This window comes from Myotis lucifugus, unplaced genomic scaffold, assembly GCF_000147115.1.
Source record: "Myotis lucifugus unplaced genomic scaffold, Myoluc2.0 scaffold_83, whole genome shotgun sequence".
NCBI lineage: Eukaryota > Metazoa > Chordata > Mammalia > Chiroptera > Vespertilionidae > Myotis > Myotis lucifugus.
The window spans coordinates 1,702,331-1,727,305 of NW_005871131.1; the positions used below are offsets into that span (position 1 = coordinate 1,702,331).

General features: G+C 46.6%; 1 protein-coding gene across 1 annotated transcript in view; it reads left to right on the forward strand.

Moving 5' to 3' along the window:
* Positions 1-24,975, forward strand: part of CACNA2D3 (calcium voltage-gated channel auxiliary subunit alpha2delta 3) — an 807,563-nt gene that overhangs the window by 158,684 nt on the left and 623,904 nt on the right. The window contains exon 3 of the mRNA XM_023755701.1: positions 9,297-9,413. Coding sequence (XP_023611469.1) covers positions 9,297-9,413 — 117 coding nt within the window. The remainder of the gene's footprint in view (positions 1-9,296; positions 9,414-24,975) is intronic.

Genomic DNA, 24,975 nt, shown 5'->3' on the forward strand with positions numbered 1-24,975 from the left:
GGAGTGACATCAGGGGAGACATACAGGGCTCGATGGGATATCAGGGCTCAAGTTTAGATTGAAATGATCCATGCAGCTCTGCTCCAATTTATTTATTACTTTTTTAAAACCCTCATATGAGAATATGTTGTTTTTTATTGATTTTAGAGAGGAGGGGGAGATAGAGAGAGAGAGAAACATCAATGTGAGAGAGAAACATCAATCAGTTGCCTCCCATACAAGCCCCAACCTGGGATTGAACCCACAACCTAGCTATATGCCCTGAGCTGGAATCAAACCCACAACCTTTTGGTGTATCGGAGGACTCTCCAACCAACTGAGCCACCCAGCCAAGCTATTACTTATCCTATCTAATAAAAGAGAAACATGGTAATTAGCCGTACCTCCGCTACCCTTCCCATTGGCTAATCAGGGCGATATGCAAATTAACTGCCAGCCAAGATGGCGGCCGGCAGCCAGGCAGCTTGAAGCTAACAGGAGGCTTGCTTGCTTCAGTGACGGAGGAAGCGAACGTTCCCTGCCTGCCGCTGCCGGCCTCTGAGCTTGCAGTTTGAAACATTGTTACAAATATAGAAGCTAAACAAAACCCCAGAAACCTGCTTTCAGCCAGCCAGGATCTCAGAGCTGGAGTTGAGACAGTGTTTCGATTATAGAACCCAAACAAACCAGATACCTGCTTTCAGCAGCCGAGGCCTCAGAGCTGGAGCCAAGCCTCAGAGCTAAAGCTGGCCCAGAATTAAAAAAAAAAAGAAAAAAAGGAGCGGTTGGGAGCTTCAGTCACCCGCCAGCCTGAAAACAGCCCTCAGCCCCTCACCCAGACTGGCCAGGCACCCCAGTGGGGACTCCCACCCTGAAGGGGGTGTGACCAGCTGCAAACAGCCATCATCCCCTCATCCAGGCTGGCCAGGCACCCCAGTGGGGACCCCCACCCTGATCCAGGACACCCTTCAGGGCAAACCAGCTGGCCCCCACCCGTGCACCAGGCCTCTATCCTATATAGTAAAAGGGTAATATGCCTCCCAGCACCGGGATCAGCGGAGCCGCGAGGCCTCCTGGCACCGGGATCAGCATGACAGGGGGCAGCGCCCAAACCCCCTGATAGCCCTGCGGCTCTGTGTGTGACAGGGGGCGGGGCCACAACCTCCCTATCCACCCTGCTCTGTTCCTGACAGAGGAAGGCGCCCCAACCCCCTGATCAGCCCTGCTCTGTGGGTGATAAAGGGCGGCGCCCCAACCCCCTGATCGCCCTGTGGCTCTGTGTGTGACAGGGTGCGGCGCCCCAACCCCCTGATCGGCCCTGCTCTGTGTGTGACAGGGTGTGGCGCCCCAACCCCCCCACCTCCACGGGCCCTGCTCTGTGTGTGATGGGGTAGAGCCATAACCTCCCCATTGGCCCTGCCCTGAGTGTGACAGTGGCGGTGCCCAACCCCCTGATCGGCCCTGCTCTGTGGGTGATAGAGGGCGGCGTCCCAACCGCCCCCCCCCCCACGGGCCCTGCTCTGTGTGTGATGGGGTAGAGCCATAACCTCCCCATTGGCCCTGCCCTGAGTGTGACAGGGTGCGGCGCCCCAATCCCCTGATTGGCCCTGCTCTGTGCGTGACAGGGGGTGGCGCCGCAACCTCCCCATCGACCCTGCCTTGAGTGTGACGGGGGCGGTGCCCCATCCCCCCAATCGGCCCTACCCTGAGCGTGACTGAGGGTGGCATTGCAACCTCCCGATCCACCCTGCTCTGTGCATGACAGGGGGCGGTGCCCCAACTCCCCAGTCGGCCCTGCTCTGAGCCCGACCAGGGGCTGCACCTAGGGATTGGGCCTGCCCTCTGCCACCCGGGAGCGGGCCTAAGCCAGCAGGTCATTATCTCCTGAGGGGTCCCAGACTGCAAGAGGGCACAGGCCGGGCTGAGGGACCCCCCCTCCCCCCCGAGTGCACAAATTTTTGTGCACCGGGCCTCTAGTTTTAAATAAAATGAACCAAAATTTAGCTTCTTTATACCCCAAGGGGAACATATGTATTTGCTAACACCCCCCACCCACCTGGCACATTGAATGAATGAAAATAAAAGTGATTTCAGTTTAGGTTCTTTTTTTTTGTGTTGGTGTGATTCTTACTTAAATAGTTGGTTTAATGAACTTATTTCTGCACTGTGGCTATTTTAGAGAGTAAGACTGACAATTGAACCTTAAGGTAGGAACACGAAGCATCTTCTGCTCATGTTCCTTTAAGGGCCTGGGCATAGCCAGTCTCCAGGTGCTTTCCCAGGAACAGGGTTTATTGGGGATCTGGGTCAGGGATTTCAAGGGAAGTGCCATAGGCTTAGGAGAGGGATGGAGAAGCAGGCCATTCTCTAAAAGTCCTGGCTTTGAGGCAAGCCCCCCAGATTCTCACTAGGGGCTGAGCTAGTCCTTGCTTTGCTATTGCTCTTCCTAGATATGCTGTCAGCCCTCATCTAGTGATTTAATTCTTCCCACTTTAGAGATGAAATTGCAGTTTTTGATGAAAAATTTGGCCAAGAGACCATGTTCAGATGCACCGGCTCTTTGGCTAATGATCCCCCTTCATCCGTTCCCTGCGGAGGGTATGTTTCACGGTGCTGAGTGTCCTCAGAGCCCCCACTTTCATGTTTGGCGTTTATACCAATTAACTGTGATTGGTCAGAAGCCTCCTGGCTGGAGCCCCTCTCTGAGGCTGTTCCAGGTGACTCACTCCTAGATACGCAGTCATCACGTAGGAGAAAAATGACCCAAATGTATGAACAGCATTAAGTGTTCTGACAGTGACGTAGTGCTTTTCTCTTCCTGGTGTTTGTGTGAAATGATCTGGCAAAGTAGATGCTGCAGAAATAATGCATTTCTTTGCCTCCCTTCGCCAATGATGAATGTTCTTGGCTCATCACGAGATTTCTTGCCAAATGCTGATTCTGCTAACAGAAGGAGTGGGGGCTTCAGATGCTCTCCTGAGACAGAGGGAATAAAACGTTCCTCAGGCTCGCCTGCCTTCTGTGTCATGCATACTGAGAGGTGCTCTTGTGAAGGGCTGTGTTCTGCCTTCTCCCGGGTCTTGGCTAAAGCCACAGACTGGGTTGCTCAGGTGTCCCTGGCTATGGCCCCAAGCCTTGGGGCGGGGGGTGGGGTGGGGCAGAGGACAAGGGTGGCAGAGTGAAGAGCATCGACATCATCCCCACCCTGTTGGATTTGTCTCTTATATTAAGAGCTTCAGTTCAGGAAGGCATTAGTACGAAAACACAAAGATGCTTCGTGTTCCTACCTTAAGGTTCAATAGAATCATCTGTAGCAGAAATGCCAAGAGGGAAAACCAGGGCCTGTGAGGATTGGAAGGGTCTGCTATGTGCCGGCACTGTGCTGGGGGCCTTCGCAGACATCCTCCTAGTAACCCTCTCAGCATTCTGAATGAGGACCCTGAGGCACAGGAGGTTAAGCGATTTCCTTGAAGTGACATGACCAACCTCCCTAACTGCTGCTGCCTCTGACTATCAAACTTCTGCATGTCTCCTGGGAGCCCACCTGTCATTCCTGTGACTCTTCTGGCCCCTCGCTGTTGCTGAGTCCCAAGTTCTGGCCGCGTTCACCTCCCAACTTCTAGTCTCCATCCAGCTTTACTCCCTCCTACCCATTCTGCACACTAAGATTTTTCAAAAGGACACATCTGATCATCGAGTCCCAATACTACCCAGAAACCCTTCAATGGCTCTGGCTGTTGCCTGTCTCCACACCCCACCCTCCTATCCTAATCAGGATGAGGTCCAAACCCTTACATCCTAGAACACTACCCTTGATGGACTGATTCTGCTCACTACTCTGACCTCATCTCTCATTAGAGTCCCCCACCTTGACCATCCATGTGCCAACGAAGTGAAACTGGGTAGTTTCTTGAGCCCCAGGCAGCTTCTTGTCCCTGGACCTCCATACCTGCCTCTTTCTCTGTCAGGCAGGCTCATCCCCTATTGTGTCTCCCACCTTCCCAGCCTAGTCGTCCTTTAAAGGCCCAGCAATATGGGAGTCACTACGTTGCCCACCCCACTGGTTCAACCTACCACTGTGTTGTACCTTCTTTGCCTGTTTACTCATCAGAATACTCCTGACCATTAGAAAACCAGCCTTATTGAGTTCTGCTTTACATATCATTGCGCTGGGTGTCTAGTACCCCGCCCAGCATACCAGAGACACAAAAGAGATGTTTGCAGAACAAGTAAATGGGACACTGGAGACAGTATTCAAATCCAGGCTGGCTTGAACCTTTAATTGCGTGGCACGATGTCTCTTCCATGCTCATCTTCCCCTCTGGCTTCCTTTGTGTTTTCAGGGACCTGCTGATACTTTCCTAACTCCTTTTCCCAGTGGAAGGAGGACTGCTTTTATGCGAAACAAGTAATTGCTAAGGCAGCCCTTGAACCTGTAGGAAACAAAGCCATTGCCTGTACAGCTGTGTGGGAGGCCACCTGGAGGGAAAGGAGCTTGGGGTGTTTTGCCTCCAGCACAGTCTTGATACCTGAGAGAACAAAAGAGGATTTGTAGCCCAAACACAGCCATGGTGTCATTTATAATTAAGGCTCCAGGGCCACCTTCTGAGGGGGCTTGCTCATTTCCCTCAGGGTATTTTTATTGTCAAGAGCTGCATCTGCTCCTTTAAAGTCCAGCTTCAACTTCACCCCTCAGTGGCCCTGTGGGGAATCTCGCCCACTTTTGGGACACCCAGTGGGCCCTGGCCACATTGCTCTGGCTCACTTGGAGCAGCCTGGGAGCAGCTGCAGCCCTCGTGAACTGACCATGTCTCTAGTTTTTGCCACTTGACTCTCTTGGCAAGTCCAAGCCACCATTGGCTACAAAAATCAGTGAAACAGGGGTTTTATGGTGGTGAAATGCAGCCTCAGAAACCAGCTTGCAAGTATTTAGGCTGTCAATCCTTCACCCTTTGCTTCTAAGTTCAAATGACCAAGCGACTAGAAGTTAGCCCTTTCTAGGTTTAAAACACACTCTAACCACTTGCCTTTCAACATGACTAAACCTCTCTGTGCCTCAGTTCCCCATCTGCAACATGGGGATAATGCCAACCTCCCAGGGTGGCTGTGAGGATGAGACGAATTAATCTGTGAAGAGCTTCCGGCGCCGTGCTGGGCCTGGGATAGACGGAGGACTGACTCATTGTACCGACTTCCTCAGGCTCTGCTAATGAAGACGTGCTGCTTAATTACACAGTTTCTAATTGGGACCACGTCCCCCTGCAGGAATCTGTTTATGAGGCACCCATATGCTACTCTACATACAACTACAACTTTTTTATTTTCTAATTTCCAATGTGTGTTCATTGTAAAAATGAGAACATGCAGGTAAGCAAGAAAGGAAGAAACCCATTTGTAATTGTATAGCCAGCTGTGAACACTTGGTGCCTCCTTCTAGCAGGGTGTGTGTGTGTGTGTGTGTGTGTGTGTGTGTGTGTGTGTGTGTGTGCAGGTTAGTAACTGAAAATAAAAAGCACCGATTACTGTCTGTACCATATCGTATCACACTGCATGCACAATTCCTGCCTTCTTCCATACAATTTTCGGATGGCCATGTGGAATTCTGTTGTACTGTTGAGCTTACTCCCTCCAGTTGCTTGAAGTCAAATCGCTTGGTTTCACACTGAGGCACGTTTTAAAGGTTTTGATGTTGCATTCTAAACTGCTAAGGGCTTGCAGTTGATTAATGACTGTCCTGGGTTAATCTCTCTGTTCTTGAAAATCCTTTGATTCCAGCAAAGTGTGATGTTTCCTGGTAAGAGTAAGGCATTACGTTGTTCTGTCCTGATTCCAACAGGCATCAACACATCTTGAAAAGCAGGTTTTTTTCCTTATGGACTAACTTCCCCAGGGTGAAGAGAAAGTAGCATGGGCTTGACTCCTAGCTGAGAGGACCCATTGTCATGTGTCCTGAAGGGAGGAGAGGAGGAGACAGGCTGGCAGAGGAATGGATCCAGTGAACGGCTATGCTTGTCCCACACCTGGAGTCCTTGGCTTGGCAAGAGCTTCATGCTGAGATTGGTTAGCTAGGTCACCAGGCACCCAATAGTCCTGGGAGACTGACAACTCCCCCAAAAGTCAGCGGCTCCTTTCACAGAACAGATTCAGAAGGAGAGAAGACGCAGGAAGATCTTGGGGGACGGTGAGAAATGAATTGATTCCCTTTTAGAACTCTATTGGGAGAGAAACACATGCAAGGCGCAGATATGGCCAGAATAATGGCCCTCCTATACAAAAGCCAAAAGATTCAAGTAAAGGCCAATTGTGAAATCCATTTTATTTTTCTTTATCTTAAATCTCTAGATCAACGTTAGTTTCAGAATTACTTAAGACAGAGATTGATTTCACTGCCTCTGTAAATACTAGACGGACATTAGTTTTGTTTTGTTTCACTCACTTCTTGAACTTTGTGTTTTTGGTAGTGAATCAGCCTTGGCTATGAGTTGGTCTCTGCTGCTGGCTTTTGGAGCACATCTGGCGGGCAGCAGAGAACCCCCAGGATTTTTGGCTCCAAAGACATTGGCTTGCATTTGAACTTAGGGAAAGTTTCCAGTAATTGCCATTGAAGTTTTCTTCATACAGCAGAGGACGCTGTTAGCTTGAGCCAGGCGTGGGCTGGCTGGAGTCCCACATCCCAGGCTGAGCCAGTCAACCTCCCAAGGGGTTGGGAGGTCACCCTTACAGAACCATAGGCCAGTGCAGCTGCATCGCCGGCTTGTTGCTTGACTTGTAACACCACAATTGTTCTTCAACAAGCTTCACCCAGAGAGGTCCTGTGAGTGTCTGCTGTGGGCTGGTGGGTGACCACGGGGACCTGTCCTCACCCCCTGGACCACAGACCTTACAAAGCCTGCAGAAAAGAGCATGGGGTGCTCTGGGGCTCAGAGGGAGGGCGCATCCTCCTTGTCTTGGGGAACCAGGACCCCCGTGTTGAGGCGGAGGGGAAAGTTAGAAGGAATATGGGTTTTCTAGGTGAGATAGAAGAGACTCTCTCGATACAAACACATAAGATTTGTATGGATGTTTCCAGGGAGCAGGGAGAATCATGTCACTTACAACTCAAGGTCCATTATGGGACTGTGCAGAGCAGCTCAGAGCATCTTACAAACAATGTAGCAGGTGTCTGTCTTGGTCCAGACTCAGGTGGTCTGAAATAGCACTTTATTTTGTCAGGATTACCTTAATTCTGAGAAACCCCAAGCCCTTGGGCCTGATGTTCAGGTGAGAGGCCCAATGCCTGAGAGTCCCTTCCTGTCTGTTCCAGAGTCCAGCTGTGGGCCCTGGGCCCTCTGTGTGGCCAGAAGCCCCCAGACTCTAGGAATTTCATTTTAGTGTTAAGGATCAGAGGAATTCTCTCTACATTCATTTCCTTAGAGTCACTCCCTCTGTTTTTAAACTCTAATCTTTTATTTTTAAAGACACAAGTATTCTTGCCTCAAAGGACTTGGGAATGTGCTCTAGGAAGGGAAGTGTTTTCTCACCCGCATGTGAGTGCGTGCATACACACACACACACACACACTCCCCCTTCCTTGGGGTGAGGAAAAACTGAACCTCCGTCTAGTTTACATTTTTTAAGATGAATTTACATTTTATCTCTATTTATAAATTTATATCTTAAAATGATCTTATTTTTAAAAAGTCATTATATTGTTCACTTCAAAAATGACTGTCAAGGTTACTAGAGTCAAGGTAAGATACGGAGCCCTTAGGATCTTGGGGTGAGAGGTTATTAACTGATTTAGTTCTCCCCACAAATAAGAGTCATTGTAAAGCCCCCAGTATTTTCAGTTCCCAGCCCTTTATAGCTGCATAAATGGAAGTGATTCCTGTTCACACTAAAAGTATTTGGAACTCCATTTACAAAATATTGAAGAGATCACTAAGACCTTTTTCTTATATGGATTATGTTTATTGATATTTGCCAAATTAGAAATTAAAACTAAGAAATTTAAAAATTATTAATTCAAAATGTAAAAACTTCTTACATGTTAACTTAAATAACATATTTTATGAAAAACAAATGTATTTTCTAAAACAGAAAATTTAGTTAGAGGATTAGCCCTTTCTTTTCATTTTTGCAAATGTCTCTCATGCTTGGTGTAAGAGGAGGGGTGATTTTCCTCTGCTTCTGGTTTCAGTCTGTGGTGATTTGTTGAAATCTATGAAGAAAATCTGGCTTCACACTTGGAAAAAGGGGGCACTGCCTGGGTCCCTGAAAGGGTCTCAGAGACCCCACAGGGGTGCTTGGACCACTCTGAGAATGGCTTAAGCAGACCAGTTACCAGGGCATGTGATGGGTTTTAAACGAAACATTGTTTGTGAGAATTTGGGTGAACTGTAGGTCAAATCAGTCTCTTATGGAACAGAGGAACAGATTAAGAAATCTTATATAAAGCGTTGTTCTTATGGTCTTCTACTTGATTGCACATGCTCCTTCCGTGAGATCGGGGAGGGTACATTTGACGTCCCCAGTAATTGACTTGAATTGCTGAAATCCATAGCAAGGGCTCCATTGTTATAAAGTGTTTTTAAGATGCTCTGCCGTTCTTTAACTTCTACTCCAGTTCAGGAGATGACATGCTTTCTCTATAAAGGATCAGAGTAACTATTTTAGATTTTGTGAGTCCTCTGGTCTCTGTGTGACTACTTACTTACCTTGATAGAATATGTAAACAAATGGGCATTGTTTTGTCCCAACAAAACTTTATTTATAAAAACAGGTGGTGGCCTGGATTTGGCCCAAGGGTTCTAGTTTGCTGGCTCCTGCTATAATTACACATTAGAGTCCTAGCCTTGAGACTATTTTGCCCTAAGTCCTCAGTCTTCAGCCATGAAAAATTTAGTGATATTCAAGGAAAAATAAAACCAAAAAAGTTGAATTTCTTTTTTTTTTTACTTGATGACACATCTGGAATAGTCAGCTTCCAGTGGTGTTGGCTGCAGGCAGTCCTCCTGAGGAACCGCTGACTGTGGGCAGATTGGAAATAGAGTGTTGATTCCAGGAACTGAAGAGGATGGATGATAGAGTTTACTTGCTTCACGGTTTATTCTTTTCCTGGGTGCTAGTTAAGCTTCCAGAGAGTCAGAACCAATTTTTACATTTCTCCCTATTGGTTCAATAATTATGAAATACAGTCCCATCTCCCCAAATCCAACAGAGACAGTCATATTGTAACTTTACTTTTACTGACTCCTTGTGGATAGAGATGCTGGGACGGCACGGGCGAGGTGTTTTGCAGTATCTTGAGCCTTCATTGTTTCCCCCCCTTCTTACAGAAATACAAAGAGTATGAGAAAGATGTTGCCATAGAAGAAATCGATGGCCTCCAGCTGGTGAAAAAGCTGGCAAAGAACATGGAAGAGATGTTTCACAAGAAATCTGAAGCAGTGCGGGTAAGTGCCTCGGCTTCAGCTCTGTTTGGTTTGTAGACACAAGGCAGCTGCAGGGAACTGGCTCTGGTGAACCCAACTCTCAGAGACCAAAGTTGACTCAGCTATCATGTGAACTCTTCCTTTTCATAAGTCTAGTGAACCAGGAAGAGGCGTTACTAGGGGCAGGATTGCCCTCTCCATATATGGTTCAGGTCCTATATTTCATTTTATAATTTTACTAGAGGCCTGGTGCACGGAATTCGTGCACTCGGGGGGTCCCTTAGCTGGCCTGCGCAGTCCGGGAGCCCTCAGCAGTAGAACATCCTTAGCATTGCCACCGCCGCTGCACTCACCAGCCATGAACCCAGCTCAGGGCTTCTGGCTGAGCAGCACACCCCCTATGGGAGTGTGCTGACCACCAGGGGGCAGCTCCTGCATTGAGCGTGTGCCCCCTGGTGGTCAGTGCATAGCATAGCGACCTGTGGTTCTGCTGTTCGGTTGACTTGCATATTAGCCTTTTATTATATAGGATGCTTTCATCAGAGGCAAAATTAATTGTATAGCCAGAGAGGGTGGCTTATGACTGTGTGATGCATTTCCTAATTCCCAAATATCACTCAAAGGTCCCTGGGTTCAACTAAGCAGCTATAAAAAATTTAAGCAATGCTTGCCAAAATATGGAACTGGAAATCTCAATGAAGTGAATGAATCTAGATGAAGTCAGAAGTTCCTTTGTCACTAGTGGACTATTACTATAAATATAAAGCTTGTCCTGACTGGTAGGAGCTCCCTGAACTTTCATATTATCAGCAGGACGAATGGAACTACAGTGCACAGATATATTATTTTGGATTTCCAAGGTGGTTTCTGACTTTATTCCTCGTAGTCAGCTAAACAGGCCATCCTCCTTGCTTTAGGACATGGGAATGTTGCAGTATCCTATATTGCCATATTGGCACAGGATTATGGGAAAGAATTGCAATATGCAGACTTCTTTATTTCTAATCATGTATAGTTTGCTTACCTTCCAGTTTTAATAGTCATCTCCAGAATCACTTTGTTATAAAGGAACACTTTTGACTTTAGCTTTTCTCACACTTAATTGGCCACAGAAATTTCCACTAGTTATTTCTGCTTTAAACCTGATGACCCCACACATTCGCTTAACCCTGAAACTTTTCTGTACTATTTTTAAAATTGATTTAAGAGAAGAGGGGAGAGGGAGAGAGAGATATAAACATCAGTGATGAGAGAGAATCATTGATCAGCTGCCTCCTCCACATCCCCCACTGGGGATCAAGCCCACAACCTGGGCATGTGCCCTGAGCAGGAATCGAACCTTGTGACCTCCTGGTTCACAGGGCAATGCTCAACTGCTGAGCCACTCCATCTAGGCATTTCTGTACTATTTTGATTCAGGGTAGGAGGGATTGTAGATTAGTAGCTAAGAGCATGAGTCTGACCTGGGTTCAGTGCCTGTCTTTGTCACCTCCTAAGCTTCGGCCTTTGGAGAAACAGCTTTACTCATCTGTAAATGGGGAAACAACAAGAGGTATGAAGTTTAATCATAAGTTATACTTTAGAGCCACTTAGCACAGACCCAGACATATACCCAGTGCTCTGAAATGTGTATGTCATGTATTTCAAAATAGATGTGCAGGGCCTTTTGCGAGCACACTTGATGCCACAAAGTCTAGGCTGACTGGTCCAGTGAGAGTGGCTCCTCCTCCCAGTCTTAACAGGAGAGAGGGCTTGTGTGTCCGGTTGGAGTTTGGTTTGGAGACGGTTTCGTCGCTGAGATTGACCTGGTCTCATTGTCAGCTGTGTGGCTCTCTTGGCCACAGTCATGAACCACGTGGCATTTGGAGTGAGATGAGGTGGCCACTGAGAGAGCTCCTGGATGTGGGTTCATGTTGAGGCCAGGGGAGCAGAGGGTGTGACTTTTACATACTATAATGACACCCCACTTCTTGAATAGGAACGGTTGATATTTGCCTTTGGGACTTGTGAACATCTGGAGGGCAGACACCTCCAGTCCCGATGTGCCTGTGGTTTGCAGTGGAGCATTATCTGCAGCGTTGCCTTAGAAGACACCTCGGTGCCCCGGGGTCCTTCCTTCCCCATGCCACCCACCGAGCCGCAGCCTTCTTCTCAAATAGCCCAGGAGAAAAAACATGTTAGAATTCACTCGATCACTGCGATGCCCCACGCCTCACGGTCTCCCATTTCCAAGCGCCCATCCGCACCCTCAGCAACCTGAGCAGGGTCGGAGGTTCTAGCGCCTCCCGAGTGTCTTCCTGCCAATAACTGATGCAGCGCCAAGTGCTTATCAATGGTGGGCGGCTGGGAGGACGCAGGGACCTAAGTGAGAAAACTGGCTCACCAACAGCACTGGTTATTAGCATTTCCATGGATGTACATAAAATATTTATGAGACTGGAAATAGCAATTTAGAAAACTGCACTCACACCTTTAGTCTGCGCAGGCAGTTAAGTTAGTGCTGGGAAAAAAGGAGACCCCGTCCTCCGCAGGCCTGCCGTCTCTTGGCTGTTAAGCAGTGTTGATCCTTTCTGTCGCTTCTGGCTTGATTTCATCATTTTACCCCATCGCTTTCCCCAGTGATTAGTTGAATCAGAGTGATTTTATCATACTCGTCCCCTATTTGAATTACTCTCCACTATGCAATTATCCTATCACAGAAGTCCCATTTTCTCCCTGTCAGATGTCTGAAGCAAATGGGAAACCTAAAGTGGCCTGCCCATTACATAACCTCTGTCATCTGGTTGGTAATGGACTATATGTAACTTTTTTTTTTCTCCAGGCCAGCACATTACAAATAACCTTAGCTTTAATAATTGCCATTAATATAATGGCGGCATCATGATGGCATCACTTCTTAACTAATATTTTCTAGCACGTTTTAATGCCATCGGCGGTTTAAATCATTTTTCCAAGTCCACTTGGAGGCTGGCAGTGGGTTGTTTTGACTTAGAGCCAAATCGAGTTTGATGCAGCCACGCTGCTCTTTGCTCTCGCGGATAACACTTGTGCCTTAAGCCTTATCTCCCAACTTCTTTGTCCAGGCGTGTTCATGCAACCAAGTCCTCATTTAATGCTGCTGAGCGGTTTATCAAGTTTTAAGTCCTATAAATGGACAAGGAATGGAATCAATTTGCTTCCAGTTCATTAACATTTCAAGGAGATATTTCACATGCTGGACGGGAGGAAGTGGTGGTCGGCGGTCCTCTGCCGCCTGACGACTCCCGTGGGCCTTCCCACGTGACACCTGGAAATGCTCGGCTTGTCACAGGTCAGAGCTCCCGTGAAATACTGACAGAGGCACAATTGACACAGCTCCCCGTTCTTCTGTCTTGCTGATGGTGACCAGTTCCTCTCCCTGAGTTGAGAAGAGGGAGAAGGCCAAGGATGTGCATCCCATGGCCTTGGCTGTGTGGGCAGGCTGCCCAGCCTTTCCTTTGTCTTTGATATCCCAGCCTCCACTAGGAGGAGCACAAACCATCACCCCACTGGAAGGGCCATCTGAGCCCCAGGGACCCCAGGGTGGGCACAGTGAAGTGTGTAGCTGGAGGAGACTGTAGGAAGTGACCAGGCCACTGCAGGCATCTCTGATTACAGGGACCCACTTTGGGGACAGATTCCAGCACTGCCAGGGGAGGTGATGGTCTTGTGGTTTCAAAATGGCCCACAGGCTCAAGATGAGCAGCACAGCCTGCAAGAGTGAGCCAGGAAGTGACAACAAGAAGGACTTTGGAGAATATATGAATGTGTACTAGGGTTCTCCAGAATGGTGTTCAAAGGGTGGGTTCTCCAGAGCTGTTGTTGCCTTTGATTGTTGGAGCCACCCCAGAGCCACTCCCTTCGTCACACTGATTTGGGTCAGACTTGTAACTTCCTTTGGTCTTGGTCTCTCAGGAGTTCCTGGTTTCCCTGGAAGGCACTGACCCACGTGGCTTTCACAAACGGGCAGGGCAGAGTCCAGAGAGAGGGGATTATAGGATGGTATCTATTCCTGCCACACAACAGCCAAAACATTAAGTACTTTATTTGTTGTTCAAATGCAATGGGGACAGTGAGGAGACATAAAAACAGGTTGTAGCTAAACTCACAAAGTGAGGAGGAGTCTGTTGTTTTCAAACCTTGGATAAGCTATTGAGTAAATTTTGGAGGCACTCAGAAGCTCATACCTGGACATAAACTTCATCCTGTTTCACTTATTTTTTTAATTATATCGATACAGCGATACATCCAGCTCTCAAAAAAAGACTGTTTTGCTTAAAAATAAACGCGCTTGCTCCTGGGGAAAGGCTGGAGAGACTAGATTGCATGTGAAGTCCCCCTTCCTGTAGCCGCCTGCTGTGCACTGCAGAGCTGTTTCCCATTACAGCTGTACTGTGGAAAGTAATTGCTGTTGTACAGTAATTCAATTTCAGGGCATTCACGCATCGCTTCACCGATAGGGGTTTATCTGAAGGGACCTGGGACTTGAAGGCTTTTTATCGAGAAATGCCACATGCAGCACAACGTTTTTCCTGGGTAGCGAATACCAGCATTTGCATTTAATAAACATTTACCTTCCCCAAAAGATGGATATTTTTCCCCCTGCAGAAGAGATTTACACCAGTCTTCCAGTAAGCTAGAGGGTACTATTAAGGCGACTTCCTCTAGATGTTTTTTGATGAGTGTGTGTCTACATATGTATGACTATAAAACACATCTTTGTTTTTATGTAAATGTATATATACACAGAGGCATGACAAGCAGGGTGTGCCCAGGGAAAGCATGCTCTGTACCAAAAATATATGCTATGGAAGGGATTAATATCTACAGGGCCATATGAACACTTCTGGTTTAAAAACCATCTATATCGCCCTAGCCAATTTGGCTCAGTGGTTAGAGTGCCAGTCTGCGGACAGAAACTTCCCAGGTTGATTACTGTCAAGGGCACGTACCTGGGTTGCAGACTCTACTCCTGGCCCACGTTAGGCTGTGTGTAGGAGGCAACCAATCAATGTGTCTCTCTCACATCGATGTTTTTCTCTCTCTATCTCTCCCCCTTCCTTCCAATCTCTCTAAAAATCAATGGAAAAATATCCTCGGGTGAGGATTAATAACAACAGAACAAAACAAAAACCATCTGTCTCTGCAGGCAAGGTGAAATTGTTGGTGCAGACACTTTCAAAAGGACCCCCATTAAGTTGGAAATGAAATCAACCCTTTTGTTTATAAATTTATACATTAAGTAAAGGTTCTTAAGACAGAACTGATCCTCCCTGTATAAAAGAACTCTTAGATTGTGAGGACTCTTTGGATATTAAGTCCGAAATGAGCTGCAGAGGTCTTAAGAGTTGAATCTATCAAGCATTAGTAGGGTGGCCTCAGTGGAGGTGCTGTACATACATAAGAACATTTCCTGCCTTGTGTTCATGTGTCATCTCATCTCGGATTTTCAAAACTTGCTCCTTGAAAGAGGAGTAAATTTGTTTCTGAGAAAACCAAATGTTTTAAGTCACAAGTGAAGAAGGAAAAGACTCTTCTTTTTTATGTTGCGGCCTATTTGCTTTTCTTTCTCCCTCCCCGTCTCCTTCTCTCCCTCTCTCTGTGCAAACTGGATTGCAAAATTCCATACATATATGTAAGAGAATTTAGAGCAGAAACCTCAAACCAGAAGACACAGAAAATAGCAGCGGTCTGGCCACACCAGTTCTAATGAGGTCAGCGAGCCATTCTTGGTTAATGGTTGAGGGTAAGACCACATGGAACCGCATGGTCTTCCTGGAGTTCGCCCCAAATGGATGGGGCTAGGGTTTCCGCTGACGTACTCCGGAGCCTCACAGGGAGGCCGGGAGGCTGCTGTCCCACCCACACTAACAGTGAGCAGCTCCCTGCCTCTGGAGGGGCACGAACTTCTGCCAAGGGAGGCAGGGAGGACGGCTGGTCTGTCTGTGCCATTTGTCTCCTAGCTCCTCGAGACCCCCCTCTCCCACCACCTCGAGTGCTGGAAGTTGGCTGGCTTGGTGAACAGTATGGAGTGGTCTTGCAGTTCTGGGATGCTGACCCCTAGAAAGAGTTCTTCTTTGGGGTAGTACCACTGTGCCAAACCTGCCCCAAATTCATGGATTTTTTTGTCTCATTCCCAAATATTTGACTCTAAGTTTTCCATGTTCAGAGCCAAAACCCCAAGACTTAGTTTGGGGTTTTCTATGTAACTCACCTCAACCATGTTTTTTTTCTTTCTTCTTAAGTTCTATGTTTTGTTTTAACTGGTTATACAATACATGGTTATTATAAAAGAAAAGAAATGTGAAAAAATGATAAAGGAGAAAGTAGAGATAACAGCACAACATCTTTCAGTACCTTTTGCTTTTAGCCATCTTAATTTCTATTCTTCCAGATGGTTTTCTATTTGGGCATGTGTATATGCATACATATGTGGTGTTTATATAAACTTGTAAAACATTGGATTATAGTTTCTTGTAACCAGCTTTTCTTTTCTTTTGAAATTGTACATGTTGTGGACATCCATCCATGCTAATGAAGACATATTTCTATTCTTTTGCGTCACCGCATAACCGTCTTCTCTCGGGGTGTCCCAATCATCAGTTGTCTCTTGGTGAGCATTGATGTCATGGACAGTGTTTCACCATTATAAGCAATCATATGATAGACTCTCCTGCAGAGAAACTTCTGTCCATTTCTTTGATGCATTCACTGCGATGTGTTTCTAGGAGTAAGATCAAGGCTTTTGGTACCTTGCCGGCTTGTCCCCCAGGCAGCATCCGCTCACTCATGCTCCCACCTGTGTGGTTGCAAAGCTACCATTTCTCCACTTTCTGCTCTAGCATCTGACTATCATTAGGCAAAAAAGTAGCAACTCACTTTACGTTGTTTCTGTAATTACTCACTGTGTGGCACGATGGCTCTCCGGCCCTGCACGATGGCTCTCTGGCCCTGCACCAGGGTTTGAAGTAGACCACACAGTGTCACAGAGAAGGCCTGGTGCTGGCATAGAGAAGGCCTGGTGCTGGCCGCCTGCCATTCCTCAGAGAGGTGAGTGAGCCTGGCATGAGCTCAGACACACTTGGACACCCTACCCTCTCCCTTCCTGGAGCGTGTCATAGCACAGCCTGGTGGGTGTGTGAGGGGCTGTGGACACACTGACCAGCACCAAGCTGGAGTTGTCAGTGGCTCAGTACCTGAGGATTGTGGTACTCGGGTGTCTTAGACCCCCCACCATTGGAGAAAGTCACCAGTCCCAAGAAAACATGAGCTGGTGCAGCCCCTCTCACTGGAATGGTGGCTCATTGTCGGGACATCAGACTGAGGGCCTGAGTCACTGTGGTTCACTTCTCCTATGGGACCATGTAGGAGGATTGACCATTTTGTATAGGTTCATGGATCATGTCTTCTTCCTCTCCTCCCCTCCGCCACCTCCCAACCCCTACCCCGCTGTCCTCCTCCTCCTTCTTTAAATAAACTGCCTGTTAATACCCTTCCCCACCATTTACACTGCACTCTTTCTCTTCCTTGTCCCAGCTTGTCCCCACTCTAGCCCCAGTACCTATCACAGGGTCTGAACCTCCAGTGAAATGCTCATGAAACATTTGTTGACTGACTCACAGACCTTCATCTTGGAGTCAGGGTACCTGGATGTCAGAGTGATCACAGATGACAGAGAACTCCCGAACGATGAAGGGGAGAGAAAAGGATTCAAGTTTCATTGTAGTGGGGCTGGGCTTTCTAGACCCCTCACTGTCTGTCCATTTAAATGAGGCTTCTGTGTGCTGCCGCCTGCTTGGACTCTGGCTGTGGGCTTCAGCTCAGTCCTCCCCACGTGGGCCTGCTCCTGGAACTGGGTGAATGGAGGAGCTGAAAAGGGCAGACGCCAGCCAGCTGCTCAGAGTGGAAATAAAAGGTTAATGATTTCCATAGATTGAAATCAATCCTTCTCCCTTCCTCCCACCCCTTCCCTTCCCTTCCCTTCCCTCCTTTCTTCCTATTTGTTTGGAACTGATAAAGGAAGACTTGATTCCTGGGCAGGTGAGGGAGAAGAAGTCAGTGCTGTGAGGTCATGACTTAGCAAAGTAGCCTCGAGCTCCCTGGTGTTCTCTGTGCCTGACTGAGTGAGCTTTTGGTCACAATGCACAGCTGGACTCTAGAACTAGGGTGTGTGCCTCTGGGCTGGGCAGATGTTTCTCCTCATGTGGCAGGTGGTAAACAGGCAGCCTACTACCCCCAAGAGATGGCACAAACCGATGCTATGAGCAGGTTCGAGAGGCTTGCCGTAAATCTGAGAGTGATGTCACGCAGGAGAGTTTCGGAGCGATGCTGAGAGTAGTAGACGCTGCTGGTGTGGCGCTGTCCCAGCTGGGGCGTGGCTGGGCCGGGACACTCACCTAGAGCCGCCCCACCCCACCAGATTGTCCATCACAGCATCCTGCAGACTCCCTGTATGCACGTCTTAGACGTTATGCTTCCTCTATTTATCTCAGTGCTGACTGGCAGCTTTCCAGGCTCTGCCTAGAACCCCAGTGTCATGAGGGCAGGGAGCATGATGGTCATGTTTCCCCTCATGTCAGGGAGTATGCTCGGTGAGTGTCCATGAATGAACCTGTCGCACTGGTAATGGTGATGTCAGAGGATGAGCGTCCCATGCTTGGGACGACCACCTGGTCACCAGGACACAGGGCCGGGTAAGGTCCCAAGCACTTCCCATGTGTCTGTGCCTGCCCTGCCCACTGTTCCCCATGAAACCATCCATTTGTCCTCCGCCTCACACATAGAATTTGGATTTGGTTTATGCTGCACCATGATAAAGAAAATGAAAGAATTACTTTTGCATCCAGAGTAAAATGTCATTTAAAATCATATTTCCCATTTTCATTGCCTCTTTTTCCTTTCCATTTAAAAAATCCATTTTGAAAGATTTCCTGTCACTTCGGTTAAGACTGCGTGGACCAAGCAGCCTGGAGAAGAGAGGCGTGTGGCCACAAGACCATGTATGAAATTATAGTGCAGGTCCCTGCCTTTGGCCCAAGTAACAACGACGCCCCATCAGGGAGCCCATGGGGAGGTGCGGCCTCACCTGCTGGGACTGGAAGACCAAGGTGTCTTCTGCAGGCGGAAGATACGAGGCACTGTCTGAATCAGAGTGGATGCGTAAGGGATGGGGGTGGGGATGGGGAAGCTCAGCAGCTATATTGCAACAAGGTGCTGGCTTTTCGGAGTATCGCATGGTCGTTTCAGACCCCCAGGCCGGGTAGAAAACAATGCCACAGGAGTTATACTCGGCAAGGTAAAGGAAATCTTACAAGGTTTATGAGTGGGAGGAAATTATGGTGTGTCACCGAAGTGTCACCCTCCATAGGTCCAAATGACAGAATGAAGCCATAATAATAATAATAATAATAATAATAATAACAATAATAATAGGCCAAATTACTGGCAACAAACGAAAGGTTTTCAGGAATATTTTGAATGCATAGTTAGTATGTTTAACCAAGGATGTGTTGGTGGTGTGAGTCGTCTCTTTTTGGTCTTTGCTCAGTTTTCTATGTGGAGATTAGGAACAGCTGGCCCTGCGCAGGCAGGGAGGTTATTTACGTTTTCTCAATTAGGCCATGAGGGGAAGAGGAGAAGGTAGCCAGGGATTCATTGGCATTTCGTTTGCAGTGCATTCAGGGGAGGGATGGCGGCCCTTTCAGTAATCAGAGTCTTTGTTAACAATCAGCCGGGATATTGTTGATTGCACATCCCAGGCTGTGCCGGCTGCTTGAGCAGACACCACACAAGGCTTTGTACCATCGGGGCAAAGGTGGACTTTTTGTTTCTTGTGTGATTTTTAATTGAATTTTTGCATGTGAGCTGGGGAGGAAAGCCATCGGGAAGAGACTTAGAAAGCCTGCCTCACTGTGCAGCCGTGATCCCCGAGCTGCCCATCACTGTCGGGTGGGCTTTGCAGAGAGGACCTTGTCCAGGGGCCCAAGGAGCCTGTGGTGACCATCAGACAGCAGAGCCTTATCTCGGTCATGATGGGGAGTTGCTTATAAATACCCAACCCCTGTGGCAAGGGGGAGTCTCCTTTTCTCAAGCAGGGGACTCTGGAAGAACCTCAGGTTGGGCAGAGGTACTGGTCTGGGCACTTTCACCGAGAGGTGAGCAGACAGTGCCAGCAGCAAAGGGCATAGACGCAGCCCCCACACAGCCAAGCTTGCAGCTCTTGGGCCAGCTATGCAGTGGCCCTGTTGGGGGTTTGTTGAGTCGTGCAGGCTATCTCCATGAGGACTCCCCCCACCTGCTCGGTGCACCCCTCCCTGGCTGTGCTGGGAGCCTGCTGTTGCATTCTCCACGGCCAAGGTCTGGGAACAGTGTGGTTCTCAGCAGGAAATCAGGTGGCCTCTGAGGCTGTGGCCGTTCACACTGGCAGGGCTTGTTTCAGGGGCGATGGGGAGTCAGAAGCAAGCATCTGTGTCACAGCTAGAAGCCCATGACCCCAGGCCAGTCCTGGCCACAGAAAGGCTTCACTGGACCCACGTGGGTTTGACAAAAATGAAATCACCTATAAAAATACCCAGATTTAAAGCTTGAAAAATTGAGAGGGGTAGCCATCCTGGGTCCCCATTCCCACAGGACAGTTATCAGCATGAACTGCCCAGTTTGCTGATTTCCATGCTGTTCCCCAGTCATTTATTTTACCCCAAAAAGCACTGAGTTTACAACCCCTGGATTAGTCAGACCAGGGCCAGAGCCTCTTCAGGGACAGAGAGAGGGTCTGAGTGTTTGAAGTTTGAAAGCTCATAGGGGGGATCCTCAGAGCTTTCGCAGTTCACTAGGACAGTAAGCTGGAGTCTTTGTCATTGTTGTCATCCTTGGCACATTAGCCAGTGCTTCTCATATGTATGCGGTGCATTACATATATTATCTCCTTTAAGTGTTACAACCTTGTGAAGTTCTTGGCTGGGGGAAGGAGGAGAAGAAAGGTCATTCACAGGACACAGGATAAGAAAGGATAGGGCAGCATCTCTCTCTCTCTCTCTCTCTCTCTCTCTCTCTCATTTTGAGAACCACCACATGAGGTTGTGTCTGAGATTTTTTTCTCCTTTAACATTTTAGCATTGTAGCCCTTGTTTTAGGCTCTTACCAATAAGAAGTCCTATTTGTTTTGTTGTATTCCTCCCCCCCGAATTTCTGAGAAGACCTGATCTGTGTAAATAATTACCAATCTGGTCTCATTCACAGAATCAGGAAGCAAAAATCACAGTGGTACCCTCGCTCACAACCCCCTCCCCCAGAACACACTTTCCTGCTAGAATGATGACTGAGACAATATCTCTCACCAGGAGAAGGGGATGAAAAATGCTCAAAGTGGTTACATTTGAATATGTGGCACTTATCTCTCTGTGCAGGCCCCTTACAGAAAAAATAATTCATCAAACTTTGCTCAAGAAAAAAGAGCTTTCATCAACAACAACATCAAACACTCACCATGGCAGGAACAGGACAATAAAGGAGTTATTTTAGCAGAATTAACAGGAAGAAATTAGCCTCGTATATCCTTCCTTTTTATCACAGTGTGGTGCATTTACATATTCTGAAATTTCACATTTGCATAGTCGATGATTTTAAATTAGATTCTCACATCTCCTCTCTGATGTTTGTCATGTGTATAACTTGTCTTAATAACTGAGTTGTTCGCATTTAAAAAATAGTTATCTAATCAACAGCCTAACCCAGTTACCTTTACAATTATTTAACAGTTTTAATGAGTTATAATTCACGTATAATACAATTCACTCATTTCAAGTGTACAATTAAGTGTTTTTTAGTACATCCACAGAATTGTACAACCATCACCCCCAGCCAACTGTAGAAGATTTTCACCGACCCAAGGAGAAAACCCGGGACTCATTAGCAGCCACTTCACATTCCCTCCAAAATTTCCTTCCTACAAGATTAGGCAAACCCTATTCCACTTTGTGTTGCCAAAGATTTACCTATTCTGGACATCTCATGTAAATGGAGTCAAGCAGTGTATGTATGGTCTTTTGTGACTGATTTCCTTCACTCCGCATAATGTGTTTTTCCCTAGGGCTCTTTTATTTAAACTTTTCTTTTATGGTTGACACTATTAGAAATGCCCCCATTTCCCACCTCCAAACAGCCCCTGCCCCCCTTCCCTCTGGCCATCACCACACTGTTGTCTGTGTCTATGGGCTATGCATATATGTTCTTTGGCTGATCTCTTCACCTTCTTTCAGTCCTCCCTGCCCCCCACCATCCTCCCCTCTGACAGCTGTCAGTCTGTTTCATGTATCCATGCCTCTGGTTCTATTTTGTTTGTCAATTTATTTTGTTCATTAGATTGCACATATCAGTGAGATCATGTGATACTTGTCTTTCTCTGACTTATTTCACTTAGCATAATAATATCCAGGTGCATCTATGCTGTCCCAAAAGATAAGAGCTCCCCCTCCCCTTTTTTTGGCTGCATGTATTCCATTGTGTAAATGTAATAAGTGGAAGCAGATATTAGAAAGATTAACATAATTAAAATGTCCATACCACCCAAAACAATCTATAAATTCAATGCAATTTCTATTAAAATACCAATGGCATATTTCACAAATCGAGACCAAATATTAAAATTTTTTTAAGGAAACCCAAAAGACCTTGATAAACCTTAGCAATTTTGAGGAAAAAAAACAAAGTTGGAGGTATCACAATACCAGATATCAAACTATACTACAAGGCCATTATCATCAAAACAGTCTGATACTGGCATAAGAACAGGCATATAGATCAATAAAGCCCATAAACCAACCCACATCTTTATGCTCAGTTAATATTTGACAAAGAAGACAAGAGCATACAATGGACTAAAGACAGTCCCTTCAGTAAATGGTGTTGGGAAAATTGGACAGGTATGTGCAAAAAACTGAAACTAGACCACCGACTTACACCATATATAAGAATAAACTCAAAATTGATAAAAAGACTTAAATATAAGTCACAAAACCATAAAATCCTAGAAGAAAACATAGGCAGTAAAATCACAGACATCTCTCTTAGCAATATTTTTGCTGATGTATCTCCTAGGCCGAGGGAGTATTGCAGTATCATCCCAGTGCTCTTCCTCCTTGCCCGGAGCCGGGCAGGCAAATGGCTTGATTTCACACAGCATCTTCCTGCTGGCAATTATATAACACTGGGCTTCCATGTGAGTATTTCCAACATGAGTTAGCAGGGAGATGCACGATTCTACGGTGGACAGCTGAATCACTCAGAATGTTTTATAGTTTATTTCACTGTCCACAGGAGTAGATCAAGCCGCGGAGTCCGTCTTGGTCATTAAGATGTAGTCCAGCTCTTGCATTCAGAGCTTTTGAGTGCCTTAATTGAGCACTTGTCTGGCCTGATGGCTGTTGGCAGGGCTGTGCGGGCGCTCCCCAAGGGCAGACAACGCCAGTAAATCGCAATCACAATGGAGCACCGATGGAAGAAGTAAACAGTTCTGAAACCATGCTATAAATTGTCATCCAGTGATGATTCTGTTTTATTATGAAGGTTAAATTACAGCAATCACCCATGCACAAAGGCTCTGCAGTAAGAAAACATTTGGGAACAATGTTTTTCTCCTATGGCTTGGGTGATGGGTGTGTAGGAATAAAACACAGTGAATTGTTTACTGTGGGCCAGAAAGGAAAATATGAACTATAGCTCACTGCGAGGTGTGCACTCTCTTTATCTTTTACGAACCAAGCAGGTTGTAAGCAGGTTGCTGTTCCCACAGGAAAAGATGATAAACTTGACCGGAAGACAACTTCCAGCTATGTTTTTCTTCTCTCTCTGTCTCCTCTCTACATTCGTGTGTGTGTGTGTGGTTGTGTGTGTGTGTCTGTCTACTGGGGCTGGGATGGGTTAGGATAAAATTAACCAGGGAATGATGCCCACCCCAGTTATTAACAGCTTACAGATGCAGTCTTTCTGAAGTTCCCCAGAATGCTCTCTTAAGGCCTTATGTATTTCATAGCCACTTGATTTAGTGGTGAAAAGATGGGCTTCGGAGCTGTCCAAATTCTGGTTTAAATCCCGACTCTACCTCTTGATAGCTGTGTGACTTAGGGGAAGGTCATTGCTCTCTGATCCTCAAGATTATCAACTGTAAATGGGAGCAGTGACTTGCCTCACTGGTGTGGGCCCATAAAATGCGGCCTGATACTAGTCACACAGTCCCTGCTCATTATTATTGTGTGGCGGCAGCAGCAATTGGTAGCATCGCCACAGATAGTCTGGCATCCCCAAAGCTTCATGATGACCTCTCACCGCAGAATTATTTTGCAGCCGGTAGAATTTATACAGAAAAGCAACCATGTTAACGCTGGAAGTTGATGTTGTTATTGCAGAGAGCTTATCGCCTCCCATTATTTCTCACTTCATTTACAATGAAATGGACACCCATTGGCAAGGCCATTGCGTGATCTTGACCCTGCCTGCCTCTCCCAGTCCCTCTCCTGCTGAGTTCCCACGTGGACCTCCCACTTGTCCCTGGAACATGCCAGGCCTGTTCTCTCTGCAGTGCCCTTGTGTTCTCTCTGAGTGACATATTCTTTGCCAGAATTTGCTTCCTTCTTGTTATTCATGATTCAGCTCAGATTCTTTTTAAGGCAGCCTTTCTTGGCCACCTTGCCCAAGAGAGGGTTCTCTCCCACCCTACACAAACCCCTTGCTCCCTCCTTGCCCACCCTCCCACTGCCCTGTCATTTTCTTTCACATAGCCTTGCGTATGCTTTGTCTCATGGAACTCATCAGTATCTGAAATTACCTTTTCATGTATCTGGCTTTAATTTCCTCCCCCGCTAGAATTTAAGGTCCTGGAGGAGGACTGTGATCCATTCACCTGGGACAGAGCCTTCTATAGCACAGATACCCAAAAAGTATCCATTGAATGAGAAATGCATGTTTTTGTGATGTACAGATCAGATCAGAATATTTTACCTACAAAAACATTGGAAACGCAAACAATTTAAATAAATCCTCATTAATTAATGGCCTTTTAAAGTATTAGGCATTAATACTGTTCTTTGTGAGTTGTAAGATGCACTCTAATGGGTAGAATTAAAACTATGAATGATACCACCAGCTCTGGGGAATTGCAGGGTGGAAAGTGATATGAACTTTAATCATCTAACTTTAATTTTCTCATGGCTTTAAAGAGTATAATTTGCAATGACCTGTAGATACTTATTGAAAATTAATTATGAATTTACATGTATTTATTTAATAATACTGTAGATTTATTTTTAAGGGAAAGATTTCTCCAAAGGTGATGAGTCACAGTGGTTATCTCACTGTTGAGGGTGATAAAAGACAGAGAAAAGTGACAACATTGAGAGATAAATGATTTTAGAAAACTTAGATTATAAACAAGTTAATCCTATAGATTAAAAAAAAACACTTAGAAAATTTCTCACCAATGTTATTTTTTTAAGTTTGGGCTGATAGTGTACCCCACTCTCAACACTTTATTATGAAAATGTTCAAATATGCAGCAAAATTGAAATAGTTT